Raw genomic sequence first — 20,999 nt, forward strand, 5'->3', positions numbered from 1 at the left:
AATAACGTTACTGACCGTTCGAGACTTGGCGTTGTAAACGCTCACACGCTAGAGCGAGAGCTTTGTTGTTGTTGTTAACTGCGTTAATTCCAAAAGTCGAACGCGTTTTAGCGTTACAATGCCCTTAGTCTGTCAATTACAAAAAATAATGAGCGATTCTTTTAATGCTCTCAAGACAAATTCATCGATTTTACTTTACCTCTCAATACATTTTATTTTACGAATTAGAGTTTATAACACTTGAAGACCAAATGCGAATCATTATGATCGCATCAAACGGAGAATACTATGAAAAATCTGTCAACTCATTTAATAATATTATGTTTGATCTTTTCCCGGGAACAAAAACATGATTTGAGTTCCAGGTATGTCACCTACTTTAAAAGGTCGAACAATTATATTCGATTTGACATCTGCTGTAGCAAAGTGCTACTCTATCCTCTTTTCATTCTTAATCCGTGTCTTGAAAATTCCTAACTCATTGTTAATTGGTGAACGATCTCAATATACTTTTAAGTATTCATATTGCAACATTATATGAGAAAGTCCTGTAAACCAAATTTCCCAAATATTATCTGCATTTTTTTCAATTCAGATGATAATCATTTTTTAAAGATTATATCATAAATGATAAATCAAAAAATTGTGCAAGGAGACTCCTTAAAATTGTGTTGGAATAAATTCTGCTTGGTGCTGCCACCTGCCCAGTTTAACCAAAACTGCAAGTCCCAGTCCCACAAAAGTGCTGTTTTAAACATGGAGTTGTGTGATTGTCATTAAGAAAAAGAAAACAATACCAAACAATAATACACAACAAATAAACAATATGGCTTCGACGAAAGATCTAAACGTCGCGAGGAAAAGTCTCATTGCGTCTCTCGGGGAAAATTCGAAAATGTAAGTGCAGTGTGTACATTAATATAGATGTAGAAAAGTCAACAATTGCGCGCGATAGGTTAACTGCCATAACAAATGATCATTTGGCACATAAATTCGAAGAGGAACTTTTTACGAAAGATACTTGTTTTTTATTACATTTTGAAAATCAACAACCGTTCTGTAAATTGTGCTTATTTTGTTTTTTTGCAGATATTTTGAGAAGATGAAATTATGGTTCCAGATGAAGGTAAAGACAACACGTTCTTAGTGGTATACAAATATTGAACATTTTCTAATATTCTCTCTAATTTTTAATACAAAAAATGTATGCAGTTGTAGAAATCTATAAATGGAAAACCCAAAGAATCAAAGCAAAACAGAATTTATTGAATTTTGGAAATCAATTACAGTTACTTGATCATTGAAAATGCTTAATATTCAGTTATATATGATGATAAAATAAGTCAATGAAAGCATTTATAATCTGAAATATGTTTTTCTTTGTTTTTTTAATCAGACAACGAAGGAGGAATTTGATGCAGAAGCCAGAGCAATCATATCAAAAGAGCATGTTCATCTGCACAATGAATTTCTGCTCTGCCTGTTCAACAAAGTTCAGGGGCTCGCAGAAGCTTCTGCTCCGCGTCACGTAAAAGTTAACAATACCCATGTTGACAGGGACAAATCATTGAAAGAGAAAAAAATCAGAATGAAAAGAAAGTACAAAACGGATAAATCTAACTTTGAAGTAAGGATACGTGATGTAAAACTTAATTATGACTTATTTACTATGCATGACATATCCGTTGTTTTGACATTATTGTAATTGCTTAGTAGGAAATTCTTTTTTCAATGCATACCGATTGAACAACTTTGGAAAATAGATTAACTAAAGATGAAAATATTTGTAGTCATGCAAAAAAATGTATAGCTTTTATTTGAACAATTTGTATCAGGATTTGGATCGCAAATTCATTCACCATTGGCATATAATTCAAATAATTACTCGTTAGAGTATAACAATTTATTTTTCTACTCTAGCCTGCTGACATGTATGTTGAAGTTTTGGGTCAAACATCATCACCCGTTGGCGATGAACCCATAGGTGCAAATCGCTCCAGCGCACAAGATCTGGTTTTGCCAGATCGTACTTTTGTGCTTGCCAGATTGATGCTCGCTGCTTGGGAGAATAACATGGATGGTGCAGAAGAAAATACAGCTCACATCATCATAGCTGCGATGCAAGGCTTTCTTAAAAATTTGTTGACAGCTATTCTCACCAGACGCAAAGGTTACGCAGTGCGAGATGGTAGCTTTATTTACAATATAGGCGAACCTGTACCGAGTTCATGGAAAAGGAATACGATGTATATACCAAGAGGTCCCGAGTATTGGTACGTTCGACACATGAAATTTGTAGTACTCACGCATTGAATGAACCGTTGTGTGAAAAATTATCAGAAGACATATACACCAATTTCTTCACACAATTTTATAGTAAGAGAATTTCACATCATTGAAATAATTTCTAGAAACTTCGTTTGGCAAATCCAATCTGCAATTCTGTTTTAAAAACCTTCAAATCGGTGAACATAAAGCTAGTTTCGACAAATGCATGCAAATATCTGATAAGACTAAATACAGGATAGGGTAGAGGACATCAATACAGTTTTTTTTTTTAACTGAAAGATTTTCTCATCTCCATTTAAACTACCATAGTTGTGGTTTTATTTTGCAGCGCCCCCACTGAGGTGATTGATCCTACAGGTCAAGTGCCTTTAATAAAGCAAAATATTGAAGAAGCTGAGCAGGCTACAGCTTTCGCGATGGCATGTGCATCTCAAACAACCATACCGACTAAAGCACCGGTAAACGTGAGCGATTTACTTCAAACATTGAAGGTTAGTTGACGTATTAAAAACAAACAAAAAATGATATTGCAACATAGACAAGATTTTTTAAATGAATTAGTATTAAAAGAAATATTCCTATTGCACGGGTCGACTCAGTCTCTCTAAGTTATTTCAACGGTCATTCTCGATTATTATCCTCTTTATATTTCCTTTTTTTCATTTCAGGTTTACAAAAATTTGGTGAGTAACCACACAATCTACGCGACAAACATGGAACGTTTGCACACGTATGCAACCCATCCTACCTGGGAAGATTTAGACGCGAGAAAATTATTGTGTCAAAGCTCAGGAACTTGAAAATCAGTGTGGATACGGTCGTAAACATAATTGAACATTTAACGTGAGAAAAATAATTGTGATTCGAAGATCCTTGATAACTGAGAAAAAAACGATGTCACTCTCAAAAACAAAGTATAATCATCGGTTTGCTATATAAATGATTTCATTTCGAAGAGTTTACATTGTACAATGATTAATCGATAAACCATCTCAAAATCGTAATAATTATAATTATATAATAAGAGCGAAAAAATATAACCTGCAATCAGAAGCAAGACAGACTTTCCGCTCTTTCATAAAAAAAATCCCTGTACTCCATTTTTCATACCAATCGATGATAAAAATAGAGATTTGGCTCTCTTCAGTGTAGCATTGCACTCTCCGGTTAAACTTCATATATTCAAATGCTCTTGTTCCTTAGCTTCAGTTGATCTCACATTCTTATTTGAAATCTTCCGGCTTTGGTGATGTATTTTACACCTTTAAACGGCTTATATTTTTCACCATACATGTCCAATCCATTAACTTTTAAACCAGAAACGGCGAGCTGATTTATTGTAAAATGTACCTGAAATAAAACATAATAGAACGCTATTGTCATTGAATACTAAGAAAACGATTTAATCGTTATGATCAGATGAATCTACCATCTGTTTTTGTATATTAATATAAGATTACGTAGGCAATTAGCAAATTCGAAACAACAAATATGGAAAGAGATCACTTGACCTCAAGTGGTTCCTAAATTTTATTCAATTCAAAATATGTAGCAGTTTTTATGAATAAAAAAATTCAAAGAACAAACGAATTGACTATCTACTAACATTTATGGCAGGATTTGATTCCACCACGGTAGCCGCATTTTGCACGCTTATCTGTTTCAAACAAAAAATATAAATTAACTTTATGTTATCAAAAGCATAGATGGAGCAATGAATTTTCTTCCTTACCGAACCCCGAAGATTTGGCAGCTTCGAAAAATCTATTCTTCCGACGTCCCAAAAAAGTACTTTGCTCACAGGATCGAAGGAATATTTTCCCTGGTTAGGCACGAGACTGCAGTTTAAAACTACTTTGGGCATTGGGATTTCCAATGTGACGTTTTCCAGCTGGACAATTTGTGAGAAGGTGTTAATTCAATAAGTGCCAACTCCATCTTTAAATATCCAACTAAAAAAAGCACGAGATAACGAATACGAAAACTCACAGTTCTCCCCACTGTCTGTTTTGGTCCCACTGTTATATCCAATCTCCCACCACCAGCTTCCTTCAGACTGATGTTGTGTCTAACGTAAATTGGAATTGCTACGACACTTTGCGAGCCTATGTGATACGACAGCAAACGAAAATTGCCATCGGGAGGAATAAACGACAATATTCTTTCCGACTTGAATTTAAAAAGAAAAAAATCCCATTATAGGCCCTCTACTCAGCAAACATTTCATAAGACATAATATATATCAACTAGATAAATATAACTAGATAACTGTAAAAAAACAACTATAAATATATCAACGAATGCTTTTAGAGTAATTCAAGACAAAAAACGTACCTCCCATCGCTTGAATCGAACACAAGGATGAAAGCTCACATCATCGAATAATCGTGGATTCATGAAAGAAAGAGTGAGATCAGGCATTCCACTCAATTTTATACAACAATCGATCTGCAATAATTCGAAACAAAACATGATGTTGCAAACGAGATCCATTTTTCTTCCCCATAACAATTGTTTTCAAACAAATTGGAAAGATCATCAAAGGGACGAAATTAATAAGTTATTTAGAAAATCATTTAATTATTTGCAATTATTGATTCAATACTACAATCTTCAAAAAGTAAAATTATTTCTATGACCACGTATATGTAAAACTAATTTTAAATAAAGAATGAACTTCCTTTGGACGATTTAGAAACTCACATATCCCTGAATCTCAGCAAAAACAGTAGCGCCCGATCTATCAATGATAGCATCCACTTCTTCAACGACATCAAAATATGCTTCGTTATTCGTATATTTTACACCTGTTCTCCTCCAGGGAACGTTAGAGAGCTGTCCACTCGGTAAAATTGCGCTGACACTAAATAACATCAAATTTTTACACATAAACATAAATGACTCTTTTCAAATGTCAACATATTTGTATCAAAATGCAGATTTCAACATTTGTTTTGAAAGAGGAAAATTTCTCTTCAAAACAAAGAACTTAATTTAAACATTAATATTAACTTAAACATTAATATTAATTTGCATTCTTAGGAGTGAGCTCCACTAATAAAATATTAATAAAAGTACGACAATTACGATTCAAATGAAAAATTCGTTTTGAATGTTCGTTATATAAAATTCGAAAGCTCGAGTAATTTTTATTTGAGAAAAATTTTCATGCATTCATTACAAACTTACTTTGATTTGCCAGTAACTGTATTGGCTATCGTTCGCAATATATTTGGAGGCTTGATGAGTTCCTTCAGAATGTTGGATTCAGTGGCAAGTGGGAAGCCATTGTCTAACATTTCGTCTAACAATTCATAGACAACTACATAATTTTCCTTTATTGTAGTTTCAGTGCATTCATTAAAATAATCTTCAAAAGTGTCCACAACTCTGTGCAGAAACTCAATGACAAATAGCGGAGGAACTGCAAATTAGAAAAAATTATAAAAAATGATATTGAAACAGATTTTTTTGCAATTCACACCACATTCGATATAAGTTCAAACTCCATGCAGAATAATTACAAATCTATTGAGCTTACAACCGTCGATAATAATTTTTCCCCAAAATCTGATCCATGAAAATATTTTACAAGGCATGATATGAACGCATCTGACCCACGAGTGGAAATGTTCGATTGACAATTAGTTTGAAATTATTTGAAGATTTTTACAAGTCAGATTATTAAAGGAGTAATAAATTAATCAATTTCAAGTTTGAAACAAAATTGTCATATAAACGGTTGCATTATAGTGAATCATGATATGCACACATTACAAGTTAACCTTCTGTAGTGCATACAGCCACAAAGAACATGCTGCATCTGTATACACTAATGAGATAATGGTGAGGCGTTGCAATGACAGGTGGTGTATCTTCCGGAGAGAGAACACGTCTTTGCTGATCAAAGAAATAATCACACAAGGATCGGGCCACTGCACTCTTCCAATGTTTCTCCATGAAAACATCGCTGGAAAATAATTGAAAATACAAACTGAGTGTTTTCAATACTATTATCAGAGAACATATTCTGGAACGTCCATAAATTTTTGTATATTTCATGAAACGCAGTTTACTCCGTTTGATTCAATATTAAAATAGGAAAGTAAAAGCAGGTCAAAATGCTCAACTCACCCAGAAGAATTAATGATAAAAAGGCTGTTGATCATGATTTTTAATGAAGCGGATAAACAAGAGCTAAATAAAGATTTACAAAATCAACCATCAGTTCAATATCATTCGACAGATTTTATAGACCTGCATGAGAGTTTTTGACACCTCTTTCTTGAATACAAACGATGCAACGTGCACTAGACTAGATGCACCAGATCACCACAGATGAAGTTTGAAGCGAAATCACGAAGTGTCAGAAAAACTTCGATAAAATCGAAAGAGGTGTGCGTGTGCTTCGTCTTGATACATTTTGTCTAGAGATGGCGTAACAGGCTTTTTCTGGTTTGCCAGAAGGAACCCGCGTAAATCGAAATCTAAGAATATTCACAATAAAATTATATTCTGCAGAAGTAAAAGTGAAGAGGTATCATTTAAAAGATTGGTTTTTAACGAGTTGAAACTTTATTTCTTCCTAATATTTCTACACACAGAGAAAGAGACAACGACATTGGATGCATCCTGAGCGTGTACATTTTACAACACTAAGAACGATAATGGAATTCAAGTATAACTTGATAGACATCATTTTTAATGGAGTATGTAACTTTTCTGTATCGTCGACAGCGGTACTTCTTCGATAACAAATCACGAAATCGTGATAAAGCCCGGTTACAAAGCAGCTTGCCAGCATCAATCGTAATTGCAACTGACATTTCAAATAAATTTTATGAGAATTGAGTCATCATTTTCATTAGATCTCAACACATGAAAGTTTGAGAACTCAGAGTATTCTATCAACAAATGAACATATAACAAACTTTCAACGCAACGTACATAACTAATGACACGAGTACAGAAGTTTATGTTATTTGCAGTAATAACGCGTTAATGTATTAGCCAACGATTGGAATTGTCAATAAATAGTAACAAAATTAACTGACGAAAGAATAGTTCACATGCCGAACGGCTGGAATGACGAATGGATTTATCAATCAACGCAACAAGAACAATTGACACGTTCATTAATGCACTCGTCGCATTTTCATGATTCCCTTATTTATTTCCTCACGCAAGGAATGTAATTACATCGTTCTGTAAATTCAGGTGATATCGCTTAAGCGAATAAATACTATTTTAATTCGCGTACACTCGGTCCACAAGTTGAGTAAATATTCATCTACAGATCTCAGATTCTGACGGGAAATCTTGTAAATTTATATCTATTCGTATAGACACCAGACATATTTATATATATAAACTGTTCAAGATTTCCGCAATTATTGCTATTCAGTATGAAAGTTTCAGAACCGAGAAGCCCGATCGATGCATCGACTGCAAATAAATATATCAGATTCGTTTATACAACAGAGCGAAAATGGTGTTTCAGCACTCGAAACCATTGGTCAAATCTGATAGAGATTCATAGTGTTTTTGGTAGAGAAAAAAAAAATAGCGATACAAAACTTAAAATAGATCATTTCGATTTTCATGGAATATCCTCGCATCATTTAACGACGCATCGGAACATTTATATTTTACGTTTTTCAGCATCGAATGTTTAATAGGAGAAACGTCTTCCGATTTCACATAAATGATGCTTTCTTGAAATATATATGGTATTCATACGTTTCTCATTTACAGGCTTTTTGATACATGTAATAAAATAGTGAATGCTCTGCTACCAAATGTTTCGTAAACATCTTTTTTAGTTCATTTTCCACGATTGAGATACTTAATCGTCATTGACATTACAACGTTTTTGCGCTACTATTTCCATCGTCATTATTGATTTCGAATTGAATGTTCAACCATCAATTTACCATTTTAATAATATTTGTTCCTATCCTCTTTTCTTCCATCGGATTTTTCAGATCCAATAATTCCTCAATCTATAACTTTTTTACTCATTCAAAAATGAAGGATGATAAAAACGTAATATTCGCGGATTAATTTTTCTATTACCAATCGCTGTAAACGTTTCAATAATGGATTTCTTCAATAATCGACTAGTCGTTATGGCTCTTAATACAATCGATTCGAAGAACGCTTGGTCAAACACGAATTAACAAAAAAAACTATATATTAAAAAAATAAATCATTAAAAGTATACAAATCGTTATAATTGGGCAACAATACTGGTGTTTTGTAAGCAACACTTGCGCTTGTTCTCACGATATTCAAGTTGACCATAAGATAGACCGTTACACGTTTATTGTTGGCTGAATTGAATTTAAACAGGATGATTTACTATCATCCTTCCCTCGGCGTTTGCCTTGTTTAACGGTGCTCTAGCTTGACTATGGAGATCGCATTGAATACTTCTATTCAGTGTTATTGACTCTATAATTATACTACATAAATTAATTACAATAAATTGTACAATTTTCATGTATTACGTGGTTTTCTTATTCCAGGGCACCTTCATCTTCGAGCTTGGAAAGGAATTTCGGTACTCGATAGCTCGGCTCCACTTGTCGCGCCATGTCGATCAAACAAAGGAGTTTCTTGATTCCGATGAATACCCTGGATAACAAATAATCATTTGATGTTTAGAATCAATAGTCCGCAAATTTCATATATATTTACCGAATTGGTCCCTTGGGCTGACGTTCACGTTTTACCCAAGATACAATCCTATTACTGTTCGGATCGCTTCATTTAGAAACAACAACAAAAATCTTATTATCTCTACGAATCTGAATTTGTAGAAAAATCTATCAAATTGAAATTATTAATCCATCAGTTTGAACAATGAACATAATTCGACAATGGTCAAACGATATCCTTAAATCACTGCAGAATTAAATCACAGGAAAATGCATCAGGCCACAAAATTGCACAAGATTCTCAGAAAAATATGAAAAAGAAATTCAATATACCGTTTTCCTTGTAATCGAGCATGGAGGGATACCAGTTCATCTTTCGAGAACAAATCAACTTCTTCAAGCACCGCCAGAAGATTATCCGCAGTTGATAGATTAGGTACATGAAGAATTGTACTGAATGCCGATAGAAGCTCCATATCTTCCAGAACTTGCCTATAGTAAAAGAACGAAAAAATTAGGAAATTCAATAGACATGGAATACTCCACGTAAGTAATAAATAACCCAATATTTGAGTTGATCCTTTCTTACCGACGACTTGTTGTGCAAAGGATTAATAATTTGCGTCCACGAGGTGGTTGTTTCTTCAATAAAACCAATAGAGCTTGCAACGTCAAGTTGGAATAACGGGGACCGATTGGACCATAATCCAAGAGACGCTCGATATTGTCGACAAGTATGCAACTGAGTTGTGAACGATACGCATCGTCGAATACCTGAAGGTAATAACAATTCCGTCGAAAAAGAGTTTTTAAATGAAATAATAATTTATGAATATTGCATCCAAATCGGCTAGGAGAAATCATTATAATTCTTGTACCCATATTTAATAGATCAGGATCGACATTAATTTATGAGCTTCGCGTATTTTAGCATAGAGAGCTAGCGAAAAAAATCTCACCTTGCGTATCGATAAGCACTTTGCGAATTCCGTGAAACCAACCATGTCTTCCGGTGTGCAAACCTTGATGAACGGGAAATCGGAGTTCTTGGCAATTTGGGCTGCGAGAGCTGTTTTACCGCTGTTCGGTGGACCCTCGAGAAGAACCGATACCAGGCCTGAACTTTCGGCAGCTCGAGCTTCCTGGATATACAAATTACCATCGGCAAGAATATCTGCCACTGGTTTTCCCCAATTGAGAATACCACGAGTCAAAAGATGTTCAAGAGCATCAGCGCTGGTACCAAAAGCCTACCAACACACGAATCAAAGAGTTAATCAGTTTCAAAATTATGATACTTTTGATTAATAATAAACGATGATAGAGGAGAAACAAATTTTATAATATAAACAAAGATGAAATTGGCACAAAGGTCTGAGACTCAAATAATATCATTGTCCAAGGAGCAATGAATGACATTGGGTACTAAATGAATGAAACCAAGAAAAAACAAACGTTGTAAATAAAAGATGGTCTATCTTACAGGCTTGACATCATTTTCCAAGGCATGGAGAAAATCAGTTCTTGACACCATGAGTTTTTCCATTGCAGAGGGATCGACTTCGACTTTGCTGGATGCCTTGATCAATTTGTTCATAGCCGTACTCTGCGCAGCTCTCACAAGACCCTCTAATTCAGCACCGCTGAAATTTTTCGTAAGAACAGCTAGCTCCTTCAAATCTACGTCGGGCGCGATTTTTTTGTGGTCCCTCATACGAGACGTGTGGATATTCAAAATCTGATGTCTTCCAAACTCGTCTGGAAGACTGATTTCCATTTGCACCTATGGTCATTCAACAAAATCTTTAAACGTACGAAAAGAATTTCCAGATTATAATATTACAACACTAATTTGCTACTCGTTTTTGTTAGCATGCGAAAGAATAACAACTTTATCACCGCGCAATGTATAGTAACTGTCAATATAGAATTATCGGCAATTCCTACGAGTTGCCCATTAAAAGTAAATTGAATTTAGTGAGTATACTGAAGTATATCAGCATAAATTAATGAGGATTGTTTAGTTTTACCGACAGTCAAACGATGATTATTGAATTTTTATGGACTAATCTCATTTTCTTCAATCATCAATTGTTACAGCGCGTATCATAATCAAATTTTCCACATCAAGATTGGAAAGTCGTAAATCGTAAAGAACATAGCATATCAGAAAAAATGATAAATTGTCATGAGACCGATTATTCTGCCTACGATAATCTTTGGAGCCCAAGTGTACTGAACGTTTAATCGAATTTTCAACAAATATTAAAATCATTACAGAGTTTCGAAATAAGCTATAAACTCTACTACTTTGAAAAACAAACCTCCAATCTACCAGGTCGTAGTAAAGCCTCGTCGATCATGTCCCTTCGATTGGTCATACCGATAACGAGAATATTATTCAATTGTTCAACGCCATCAATTTTAGCTAGCAGCTGATTGACGACCGTGTCATGAACTCCGGTATTGCCGGCGACACTGCCACGAGATTTGCATATCGCATCAATTTCGTCAAATATAATGATATGAAGACCGCTGTTAGGGCCGAGCTTTTTCTCTTCCTCTTCAGCATCCGCAAACAATCTTCGTATGTTTGCTTCGCTCTCGCCAACGTATTTGTCAAGAACTTGAGGTCCGTTCACAATTTTTGGTTCACGCGCGTTCAACATGTTTCCAATCTGTCGTGCCATCAGAGTTTTTCCAGTACCCGGTGGCCCGTACAATAAAATACCCTTGACGTGTTTGCAGCCCAACTGCATAACTACTTCGGTCGGAAAAACTCGTGAGGCAAATGCACGTCGGAAAATAGCACTGAATTCCTTGTCCAAACCGCCAATTCCCATTTTCGCGAAATCCCAATCAGGGTTTATGATCGATTGACGAACGACTTTACCCTTTGCTTTGCCAATTAGATTCAAACTCGAGTTGTCAGCTTTCTCAAATTGTATCGTTGTATCGCCCAGACAACGTCCCATACGTGTTTTCTTTGGCTTCGTATTCTCCTGACCTGCTTTGATCGCCGATATGTCAGCAGCCTCTAAACTCTTCACCACTAGACCCAACATTTTCTTATCGCCAAATTGGAATGCTAACTGTTGACCAACTGTAAATGCCTGACCAGAGAACTGGAGAAGAAACTCTTTGGCCATGAGCTCTGTGTCATAAGGTTCCAGAGTTGTCCTGAAAATATTTTTTTGTTATTTCAAATTTCATTGATTTTTTTCAAGGATCATAACCTTCTCTGGAATTGAATCATAGATAGGTAATTTTGCAAAAATTGATTTCTTATCATTCAGTCATCGTGAAGCATGACTCACATTATTTAAAAGATTTCATTATTTTATCATGGTTATAATCTCTATAAACCATATCTGAAATATCTAAATTGGTTCATTAGTCACCATTCAGCTAAGTTTTTTTATTACTGTGTCAAGCCGGGAATTCCTATCATTTTCTTAACTAAGCTAAATTGCTCTACTAAAAAGTATTTAAAATAGCAATACTTATGTAGGACACCCACATATCCTTATACCAACTTTCATTGTTATTAAAATATATTAAATTTCTTATTCCACACACCTTGTATGTAAATGTATATAAAAATGCTCCAACTATGAAAACTAAAATTTTTTTCCATTCGATTTCAAACTCTGCAATGTGTATTTTTTTCAACCAATCTTCAACCAAATCTCAACTTCAACCAAAGATTTGTGATTGGGATTCGAAAAAGTTCAATGAATGTTCTTATTCTGAGCATGTAAAAACAAAATTAGATTTGTGTTTCCACTGACGGAACCAGCAAAGAAGCATGTATTTTTTTATCCAATATTATTCACTTATGAAAAGGTGCAAATATTACTTGCACATACTCAGTATGCTTTGCATAAGATTTTCGTGTTACCAATGCCAAACTCTAGACATAAGACATAGGCTCTACCAGAAAAAATCAAGGAATATTGTTGCCTTTTGATAATATGAGACATCTCTATATTTCCGACTAGATGGTGAACAAATTGAAATAATTTTTGTCAGGCTATATCAAAATAATATTTTTTTCTGTCCGACGCAGGCCGAAAGTGGCAATTTTCGGCCCGGAGGCCGAAGTTGCCGCATTCCGCCTGCGTCGGACAGAAAAATCGTATACACACCTCGGGCAGGAAAAAGTAAAGCCTCAGACCACAATTACATGTGATCTGAGACTTTCCTTATTTTCCTGCCCTAGGTGTGTAATATACTATTGTTAAAAATTTGAAGAAGTTTTTACTTAGTCTTTTGAAGGAAATCAGCCTCGAGCGAAATGGTACAGAGAAATTCGGAACTAGAAGTTGGATCAAAATGATAAGGCCTGACGTCAATGTCCTGATTAAGAGAAAGAGTGGCCCACTTTCGTTGAGGCAGACTGAATCCCACTGAACCCCGCGGTATGTCATGATGAGTTCTGACCGTAAACACAAAGTGTTGATTCGGCCCAGTGGTGACTTCGACGTGCCTAAATGATTTAATAATTTAAACAAAACCTTGCCTTTGTCAAAATGTGGAAATAGTGAGAAACATTAAAAAAACTCATGACATACTTGACATTGTCTGGGAAGTCATCGGGATTGATGACAGCACAATTTGAAATGCTGAGCTCATCCGTAGGACACCTAGTTGCTTTCATCCTCTGCAAAAAGCATCATAGAGGAAATGTCAATAATAAAAACGAACTATGTCGGTAAGCGAGTTCGGCGGAAAACACATGAAAATTGGCAAAAGTGTACTGTCAGGTAGAAAGTATTGATGTTATGTGGCGAACCTATAGTCAATGTGGGAATGAGGGGTCAGGGGGTGAAGGAGAGGTTGAGATCGAATTGCAAACGTCGCGAGAATCCAACGAGTTCGCAATTCTTCATTCATGAAAGACGAAAATACGTACGACGGAATTGTCTAAAGGTAACAATCAATAGCAATAGTGTAACATCATTAAAATTTGGAGATGTCAATAAAATCTCACCATTGCTGCCATTTTATTTTTCTTTTTTCACGGAATAATCCGCCGGAGAGCAATGTCTCAAAAAACTCTCGCTGTCAAACCCTCCGCAATGCAGGATATCTGACGCAACTGACACAAAGATGGACTGTTTAATCGTCGCGTTTCTCGCGAACGATTGAAGAATCGAGCGAGTTGCGCGATGTGTTCTTATCCACTTCCACGTATGCCGACGTTCCCCCAGGAGGTTTGAAACTCCAGTTGCCCTCTTTTCCACCAATCCACGAGCTCGGGCAGCTCGGGTTCGGCTAAGTTTACCACGTTATTACGTTGGCTAGCTGTAAGGGGTGGATAGTATCGATTTCGCCACCTACATGAATAATCCGGACGTCATAACAATAAAGTTCATTCTTTGTAACAATGAAATATAATTTATTGTTATATCACTGAATCTATAATAATAGAATAAATTTTCCCAGGAATAGTACAAATTTTTGGCACTGGGTTTTATTCAAACACTTTTTCTCAAATGGTTTCGCAGCTGATGTGCTCATTTCATTATTTTTACCGGAACTGTACGACAGCTGACGATCATACCCGAGTAAACTCTGAAGATCTGAAGAACCATGTCGGAGAAGTTTAAATTCAGAAGCAAAAATCAATCAATATTTGTACACACAATTTGTAATGAAGTACGTAACTTTTCAATATTCTCAAGTAACTGACTCTTTTTCTAATCCATTTTCCGAACTATAATGAGCTAGGTGCGTTGTTATCTTTCCTACCACAATAACTACAATTCGAGTTGACATATATGAACTAAACTTTATCAAGAGGCTTGTCGATAAATATCCTCCATGCTGTTAACTCGAATTGTCCTACTGATCAATTGAAATCAAAGTTTTGAAGCAGTAATGTTATTTTATCAACGGGACGCGTAAACAATCAATAATTTTTTCATTGATCGTGAAAAAAGGAGAGAAAATACTCAGCAAAACAAGTTTTCCTGCCAAATACGCAGAAAAACAAATGAATTCACCAGACAAAGCGATAACATGGATCAACGTACTTAATTTATTATTCAATAATTTTCATATTTATTATAATATAATGAGCTGATTCTTATAAGAAATCATATAAATTTATATAAATACACATACAAACGTGCGTACATTTAAAAAAAATGTACAAAAATATGAGATCATGTATACAATATTTTTGTACAGTTTGGTATTCAGTATAAAATTTTTAAAACTGTCGCACTTCATCGATGAGCTTGAACCTGCCACGATTTGATGAACTTGAAAAATGTTTGTAATAACCTTGCCTGAGTAAGGAAAAGTGTAATACGAATTTTTGAACATATGTTGATTCTCATAGCATAATCAGGCTTTGAAGAAAGGCATTGGACAGTTTGCAACTTGGTACGCTCATACTGCTGTTTTTTCAGACTTCAAGTTTTGAGTTAAGAAACGTTTATCAATTTTTAAACAATGTTATCTTGCAATTTTTATCTTGAGTTACGTATTACACCATCAATGCACCACTAATACAACATATTTTTTGCTTTGGGGATTGATATCTTAAGAGAGAGAAAGAGAGAGGATCGTTCAAGTTGTTTACCGTCTTTCGAAAAGTAAGTTGAAACTCGCAATTAACATAAATATCAAATATCTTCGAGAAAACGTGTATCAGTTATTTCTCTCGCATTTACGCAACCGATCAGGTTGTTGATCAAAGATAAAGATTATAAACACAGTATCCGTAAATTGATTGATTTTGGCGGTTACGGGAAACTCGTCCCTTTACTGATCTCGTACATTTCTTTCGTGGTCAAATCGCCGTTATGGTTCTCAATGTAATCGATTCAAAGGACACTCTTGGCAACATTTCAGCAAGAATAATATTTTTCGAGTGCCATTTTTCGAGCTCACCCTAAATTAAATTGATTGCATATGAATCATAGTTCGTCTCTCGCTGATTTACCTAACGGAATTGAACCAACTTTTCAGATATCGTCAATTATAAATAATAATTACTGTATAAATTGTAATTGCACACTTTTTTTTATGTATCGCGCGATTATTTTACCAAAGACCACTTTCCTCTTCAAGCTTGTAGAGAAATTTCGACACTCGATAAGCCTGCTCTACCTGCCTCGTCATGTCGATCAGGCACAACAGTTTCTTGATTCCAATGAATATCCTGGATAAAAAAAAAATTATTTAGTGATAGAGGATTTTCACGAATTTCTTATATATTTACCTAATTGGTCCCTTGAACCGATCATCAAGTTTCACCGAATATATAGTCCCATTATAATTCGAATCAGACCGCATTACGATCAAAAATAAACAATGGACTTTAGTGGAGTGTGCACAGAAAAATAAATCTACTCGAACAAAGTTCTCAGAAAACTAATTTTTTTAAAAGACAGACTTGGACCATTCTCAAGCAATATCAGAGGATAACGTTAGGAAAATGGATCGAACCATAGTCCCAAAATGTTTTGAAAACTTGAAAGTAGAACAGAAAATGTGATGTACCGTTTTCCTTGCAAACGGGCGTGGAGAAATACCAATTCATCTTTTGAAAACAAATCAACTTCTTCAAGCACTGCTAGAATATTGTCTACCGTTGATAAATTAGGCACATGAAGGATTGTACTGAACGCCGAAAGGAGCTCCATGTCTTCCAAAACTTGACTAAAATAAAGAAGAATTTAAACAATTTGTGAAATTTTCCATAGAAGAAACAAATAATTCGTGAAAATAATGATGACAAAGTTTTGTAATGCGTTCCTTACCGACGACTTGTTGTGGCGAGAATCAATAATTTGCGACCACGAGGTGGTTGTTTTTTCAGTAATACCAATAGGGCTTGTAACATAGTGTTCGAATAACGCGGACCTATTGGACTATAATCCAAGAGACGTTCGATATTGTCGACAAGGATGCAACTAAGTTGTGAACGATACGCATCATCGAAGACCTAAAAATTATAAAAATGTTTTATTCATACGTCTATTGAGTTATGGAAAATGGAAGAATTTGGGCGATATTTAAGATATATTTCGCTAAAGAGATGTATAGATGTCGTTATTCTTATTAAAATCGAATCTCTTCCAACAGAGATTCGCACCAAAACAAATTTTCCACCTTTCGTATAGATGAGCATTTCGCGAATTCCGTGAAGCCGACCATATCCTCCGGTGTACAGACTTTGACAAATGGAAAATCAGAATTCTTGGCAATTTGTGCTGCGAGAGCTGTTTTACCGCTGTTTGGTGGACCCTCGAGAAGAACCGATACCAGGCCTAAACTTTCGACGGCTCGAGCTTCCTGGATATACAAATTACCATCGGCAAGAATATCTGCCACTGGTTTTCCCCAATTGAGAATACCGCGTGTCAAAAGATGTTCGAGAGTATCGGCACTGGTACCGAAAGCCTAAAACGAAAAATATAGAACGAAAATTATAATAAATATGAATCGCAAAATCATTACTGTACCTAAAAGTTTGGTCAACTTACAGGCTTCACGTCATTCTCGAGAGCGTGGAAGAAATCAGTTCTCGACACCATCAACTTTTCCATCGCAGATGCATCAACTTCGACTTTGCTCGATGCCTTGATCAATTTATTCATAGCCGTGCTTTGTGCAGCCCTCACAAGACCCTCTAACTCAGCACCACTAAAATTTTTCGTAAGCACAGCAAGTTCTTTTAAATCCACATCTTGCGCCATTTTTTTGTGATCTCTCATACGAGATGTGTGAATACTTAGGATTTGATATCTTCCAAACTCGTCTGGTAGACTGATCTCCATTTGTACCTGTGGTCATCAAGATTGATTTTCTATTCTTATTGGTAAAATTTAAAAAAAGTGCAGAAGATTTTTCCAGAATAGGATCATTGTAATACGAAATTACTTTTTTCAACAATAGAAAAAAAATTCTTTGATCTAGTGACATTGCCATCGATTTAAGGTATTTTTGACTTGGCCAACCTAAAGCGTGGATTTGACGTTAAAAAACTATCAAATTTGAAATAAGCTATGATATTTACTACTTTAAAAAACAAACCTCCAATCTACCAGGTCGTAGTAAAGCCTCGTCGATCATGTCCCTTCGATTGGTCATACCGATAACGAGAATATTATTCAATTGTTCAACGCCATCAATTTTGGCTAGCAGCTGATTGACGACCGTGTCATGAACTCCGGTATTGCCGGCGACACTGCCACGAGATTTGCATATCGCATCAATTTCGTCAAATATAATGATATGAAGACCGCTGTTAGGGCCGAGCTTTTTCTCTTCCTCTTCAGCATCCGCAAACAATCTTCGTATGTTTGCTTCGCTCTCGCCAACGTATTTGTCAAGAACTTGAGGTCCGTTCACAATTTTTGGTTCACGCGCGTTCAACATGTTTCCAATCTGTCGTGCCATCAGAGTTTTTCCAGTACCCGGTGGCCCGTACAATAAAATACCCTTGACGTGTTTGCAGCCCAACTGCTCGACTACTTCGGGAGGGAACACGCGTGAGGCAAATGCACGTCGGAAAATAGCACTGAATTCCTTGTCCAAACCGCCAATTCCCATTTTCGCGAAATCCCAATCAGGGTTTATGATCGATTGACGGACGACTTTACCCTTTGCTTTGCCAATTAGATTCAAACTCGAGTTGTCAGCTTTCTCAAATTGTATCGTTGTATCGCCCAGACATCGTCCCATACGTGTTTTCTTTGGCTTCGTATTCTCCTGACCTGCTTTGATCGCCGATATGTCAGCAGCCTCTAAACTCTTCACCACTAGACCCAACATTTTCTTGTCGCCAAATGGAAACGCTAACTGTTGACCAACTGTAAATGCCTGACCAGAGAAATGCAGAAGGAATTCTTTGGCCATGAGCTCTGTGTCATAAGGTTCCGGAGTTGTCCTGAAATTTTTTTTCAATTCCGATAAACCATAATCATCAATGACTTTGTACCTCACATTACTATCATCACTGCCATTGATATTAATTGCGTGTGAATGTCAATTTGTAAATAGAAAAACGATTTTGAAAATTCATTTTTTCATCACTCCAAATTATGATATACTTTAAATGATGATTTCATAGTCGATTATTATTAAAACTTTGTAAAACTCTCCATTACTGTAACTCCATTTTACAACTCGGATCGCATCATTATTTTGAAACAAGCATTACCCGATTAATCATTCTGACACGTGACTATATAAAATCATCGGAACAAGATTGACATTCCCTCATGGGTAAGATCTACGTCACCCATAACTGAAACTAGGTTGTTATCTACTTTCACTTATATTTTTTAATCATTTATACAAAAAGGAACTTTCATTTACATTATTACTGTAACTTCTTCAATACATAGGATGTAAAAATGTTCGTGAGACATGCAAAGTGCCTACATAACTCTATATCCAGCTACACTATTAACAAAATATTTTCAATTTCTTGTCCTTCAGATATTTTAAGTAAGTATACAAAAAAAATTAACCATCTACACTATAAGATTTCCTTTCCCAATCCTGCAATCGTTCCAAACATTAAGAATTTCTTTACCAAGTTCAATGCAGGGTTACATGTTCTACATAATAGAAATCCAAACAGAAGGGCTCGTCAAATGTTTGGGTTTTGGATAGAGATCTTTGAATCGTTATGGCCAAATATTCAAATCATATTTCCATTTGTACATTTAAAAAAATAAGGAATTCCTTGTCCGGATGCATCGTCTTATTCCTAAGAAAGTTTAAGATGGAAAAATTTAGAAAAGTTCCTACTTTGTCTTGTGGAAAAAATCAGCCTCAAGGGAAATGGTACAGAGAAATTCGGAACTGGAAGTTGGATCAAAATGATAAGGCCTGACGTCGATGTCCTGATTGAGGTTAAGAGTGGCCCACTTACGTTGCGGCTGATTAAATCCCACGGCTCCATGTGGTATGTCATGATGAGTTTTGACAGTAAACACAAAATGTTGATTCGGCCCAGTGGTTATTTCAATGTGCCTAGAACAATTTAAAAAATTAGGCAAAACTTTGCTTTCCTCAATATATTGAAATGGTGAAGAACATATTAAAAAAACAAGACATACTTGACATTGTCTGGAAAGTCATCAGGATTGATGACAGCACAGTTTGAAATACTGAGTTCTTCCGTAGGACACTTGACTACTTTCATCCTCTACAAACGGGTCATTCGTGAGTGTCAATAATGAAAACAACAGGTCAAAAATTAACAAATGTAACGAAGAATACACAAGATTTATTATTACTAAGACTATTTTGTCAGGGAATGAATATGATTTATGCGATTTGGCGAAACCAAAGAGAATGTAAAAATGTAAATTGATGTAAAGAATATTGTACAACTTATGGACGTGTGAATAAAAACTCACCATTGCTGCCATTTCGAATCCTCTTTTTTTGGAATAGTTTATCTAGGAATACTAGGAGGACACTAGGAGTAATGCTCCAAAAGATTCACCGTCAAAACTTCTACGTTGAACGGGATGGAAAAAGCAACCGACTGGTTGTCTTTTAACACTTTTAGTATTTTTTAGCTTTTTTACTACACAGATAAAGCATTCACAAACACAAACAGTTCACGTTCCACGTTGGCCGACAATTTCCTCGTCCCCAGGAGGTTTGACACTCCTGTCGCTCCCCTTGTCCCACCAAATCAAGAGCTTGGATTGCATGGATTTTGAAACTTTATATGCTAAAGTGTCAAAACATTGAGAAAAATATCGATTTCGAGAAAATGTCAGATGAAAATATTGAGAAAATATCACAGAATTTCGGACAGACTGATATCCTAACCATAAATCATATCCAGAGGATTGCGTTACTTGATTGAATTCTTGCAGAAATCTTTTTTCTCACAGTCGGTAAAAAAGTGCGTGTCTTTTTTGCCGACCGTGAAACTGATGAATCGCGTTCTCAATGTTATCAAAATCTTGAGTTTTTTTTATTTTTGTTGTTCACTCTGTAGGGTAACCAAACATTTTACTTCTGCAAACGAGTTTATTTTTACGTAGAATTTTTTCCCTCACTGAA

General features: G+C 35.5%; 4 protein-coding genes across 6 annotated transcripts; 1 reads left to right on the forward strand and 3 right to left on the reverse strand.

The window, feature by feature from the left end:
* Positions 1-735: 735 nt before the first annotated feature.
* Positions 736-3,131, forward strand: LOC122405597 (transcriptional adapter 1-like). Its single transcript, XM_043410496.1, has 6 exons — positions 736-897; positions 1,090-1,126; positions 1,397-1,627; positions 1,921-2,273; positions 2,618-2,780; positions 2,958-3,131. Exons 1-6 carry the CDS (start codon positions 827-829, stop codon positions 3,087-3,089), a joined length of 987 nt encoding a protein of 328 aa, XP_043266431.1. The 5' UTR covers positions 736-826; the 3' UTR covers positions 3,090-3,131.
* Positions 3,132-3,216: 85 nt separating this feature from the next.
* On the reverse strand, positions 3,217-6,641 carry carmine (AP-3 complex subunit carmine). The gene is made up of 9 exons (XM_043410495.1): positions 6,424-6,641; positions 6,075-6,259; positions 5,479-5,713; positions 4,993-5,152; positions 4,624-4,737; positions 4,279-4,458; positions 4,022-4,180; positions 3,896-3,946; positions 3,217-3,639 (listed from the first exon to the last, which is right to left on the reverse strand). The coding sequence occupies exons 1-9, from the start codon at positions 6,456-6,458 to the stop codon at positions 3,505-3,507; spliced, it is 1,254 nt and encodes a 417-aa protein (XP_043266430.1). The 5' UTR covers positions 6,459-6,641; the 3' UTR covers positions 3,217-3,504.
* Positions 6,642-6,845: 204 nt separating this feature from the next.
* LOC122405594 (vesicle-fusing ATPase 1-like) lies at positions 6,846-14,096 on the reverse strand. Its single transcript, XM_043410490.1, has 9 exons — positions 13,942-14,096; positions 13,523-13,611; positions 13,213-13,437; positions 11,273-12,128; positions 10,432-10,731; positions 9,908-10,198; positions 9,538-9,722; positions 9,282-9,440; positions 6,846-8,925 (listed from the first exon to the last, which is right to left on the reverse strand). Exons 1-9 carry the CDS (start codon positions 13,951-13,953, stop codon positions 8,808-8,810), a joined length of 2,235 nt encoding a protein of 744 aa, XP_043266425.1. The 5' UTR covers positions 13,954-14,096; the 3' UTR covers positions 6,846-8,807.
* An 872-nt stretch (positions 14,097-14,968) lies between these two features.
* Positions 14,969-20,789, reverse strand: LOC122405595 (vesicle-fusing ATPase 1-like). Of its 3 annotated transcripts, XM_043410491.1 has the most exons (9): positions 20,339-20,789; positions 20,036-20,124; positions 19,725-19,949; positions 18,000-18,855; positions 17,450-17,749; positions 17,076-17,366; positions 16,724-16,908; positions 16,464-16,622; positions 14,969-16,122 (listed from the first exon to the last, which is right to left on the reverse strand). In XM_043410491.1, exons 1-9 carry the CDS (start codon positions 20,348-20,350, stop codon positions 16,005-16,007), a joined length of 2,235 nt encoding a protein of 744 aa, XP_043266426.1. In that variant the 5' UTR covers positions 20,351-20,789; the 3' UTR covers positions 14,969-16,004. The 3 variants fall into 3 exon arrangements, with proteins under 3 accessions (XP_043266426.1, XP_043266428.1, XP_043266429.1); XM_043410493.1 differs by lacking the exon at positions 20,339-20,789 and having other exon boundaries at positions 19,849-19,949; positions 20,036-20,063; XM_043410494.1 differs by lacking the exons at positions 20,036-20,124; positions 20,339-20,789 and adding an exon at positions 19,507-19,683 and having other exon boundaries at positions 19,849-19,945.
* Positions 20,790-20,999: the final 210 nt, after the last annotated feature.

The sequence above is a fragment of the Venturia canescens genome, chromosome 1 (assembly GCF_019457755.1).
Source record: "Venturia canescens isolate UGA chromosome 1, ASM1945775v1, whole genome shotgun sequence".
NCBI lineage: Eukaryota > Metazoa > Arthropoda > Insecta > Hymenoptera > Ichneumonidae > Venturia > Venturia canescens.

Coding starts and splice junctions, on each gene's coding strand:
- carmine (XM_043410495.1), bottom strand. CDS start 6,458: ATGATCAACAGCCTTTTTATCATTAATTCTTCTGG. Junction 6,260..6,423: donor TTTATCATTAATTCTTCTGG/GTGAGTTGAGCA, acceptor ATTATTTTCCAG/CGATGTTTTCATGGAGAAAC. Junction 3,640..3,895: donor AATCAAATCCTGCCATAAAT/GTTAGTAGATAG, acceptor GTTTTATTTCAG/GTACATTTTACAATAAATCA.
- LOC122405595 (XM_043410491.1), bottom strand. Junction 19,950..20,035: donor GACTTTCCAGACAATGTCAA/GTATGTCTTGTT, acceptor AAATTGTTCTAG/GCACATTGAAATAACCACTG. Junction 17,750..17,999: donor TACGACCTGGTAGATTGGAG/GTTTGTTTTTTA, acceptor TGATGACCACAG/GTACAAATGGAGATCAGTCT.
- LOC122405597 (XM_043410496.1), top strand. CDS start 827: ATGGCTTCGACGAAAGATCTAAACGTCGCGAGGAAAAGTCTCATTGCG. Junction 898..1,089: donor CTCGGGGAAAATTCGAAAAT/GTAAGTGCAGTG, acceptor GTTTTTTTGCAG/ATATTTTGAGAAGATGAAAT. Junction 2,781..2,957: donor ATTTACTTCAAACATTGAAG/GTTAGTTGACGT, acceptor TTTTCATTTCAG/GTTTACAAAAATTTGGTGAG.
- LOC122405594 (XM_043410490.1), bottom strand. Junction 12,129..13,212: donor GATTTCCTTCAAAAGACTAA/GTAAAAACTTCT, acceptor AAATATTTTCAG/GACAACTCTGGAACCTTATG. Junction 9,723..9,907: donor AGTGCTTATCGATACGCAAG/GTGAGATTTTTT, acceptor TATTACCTTCAG/GTATTCGACGATGCGTATCG.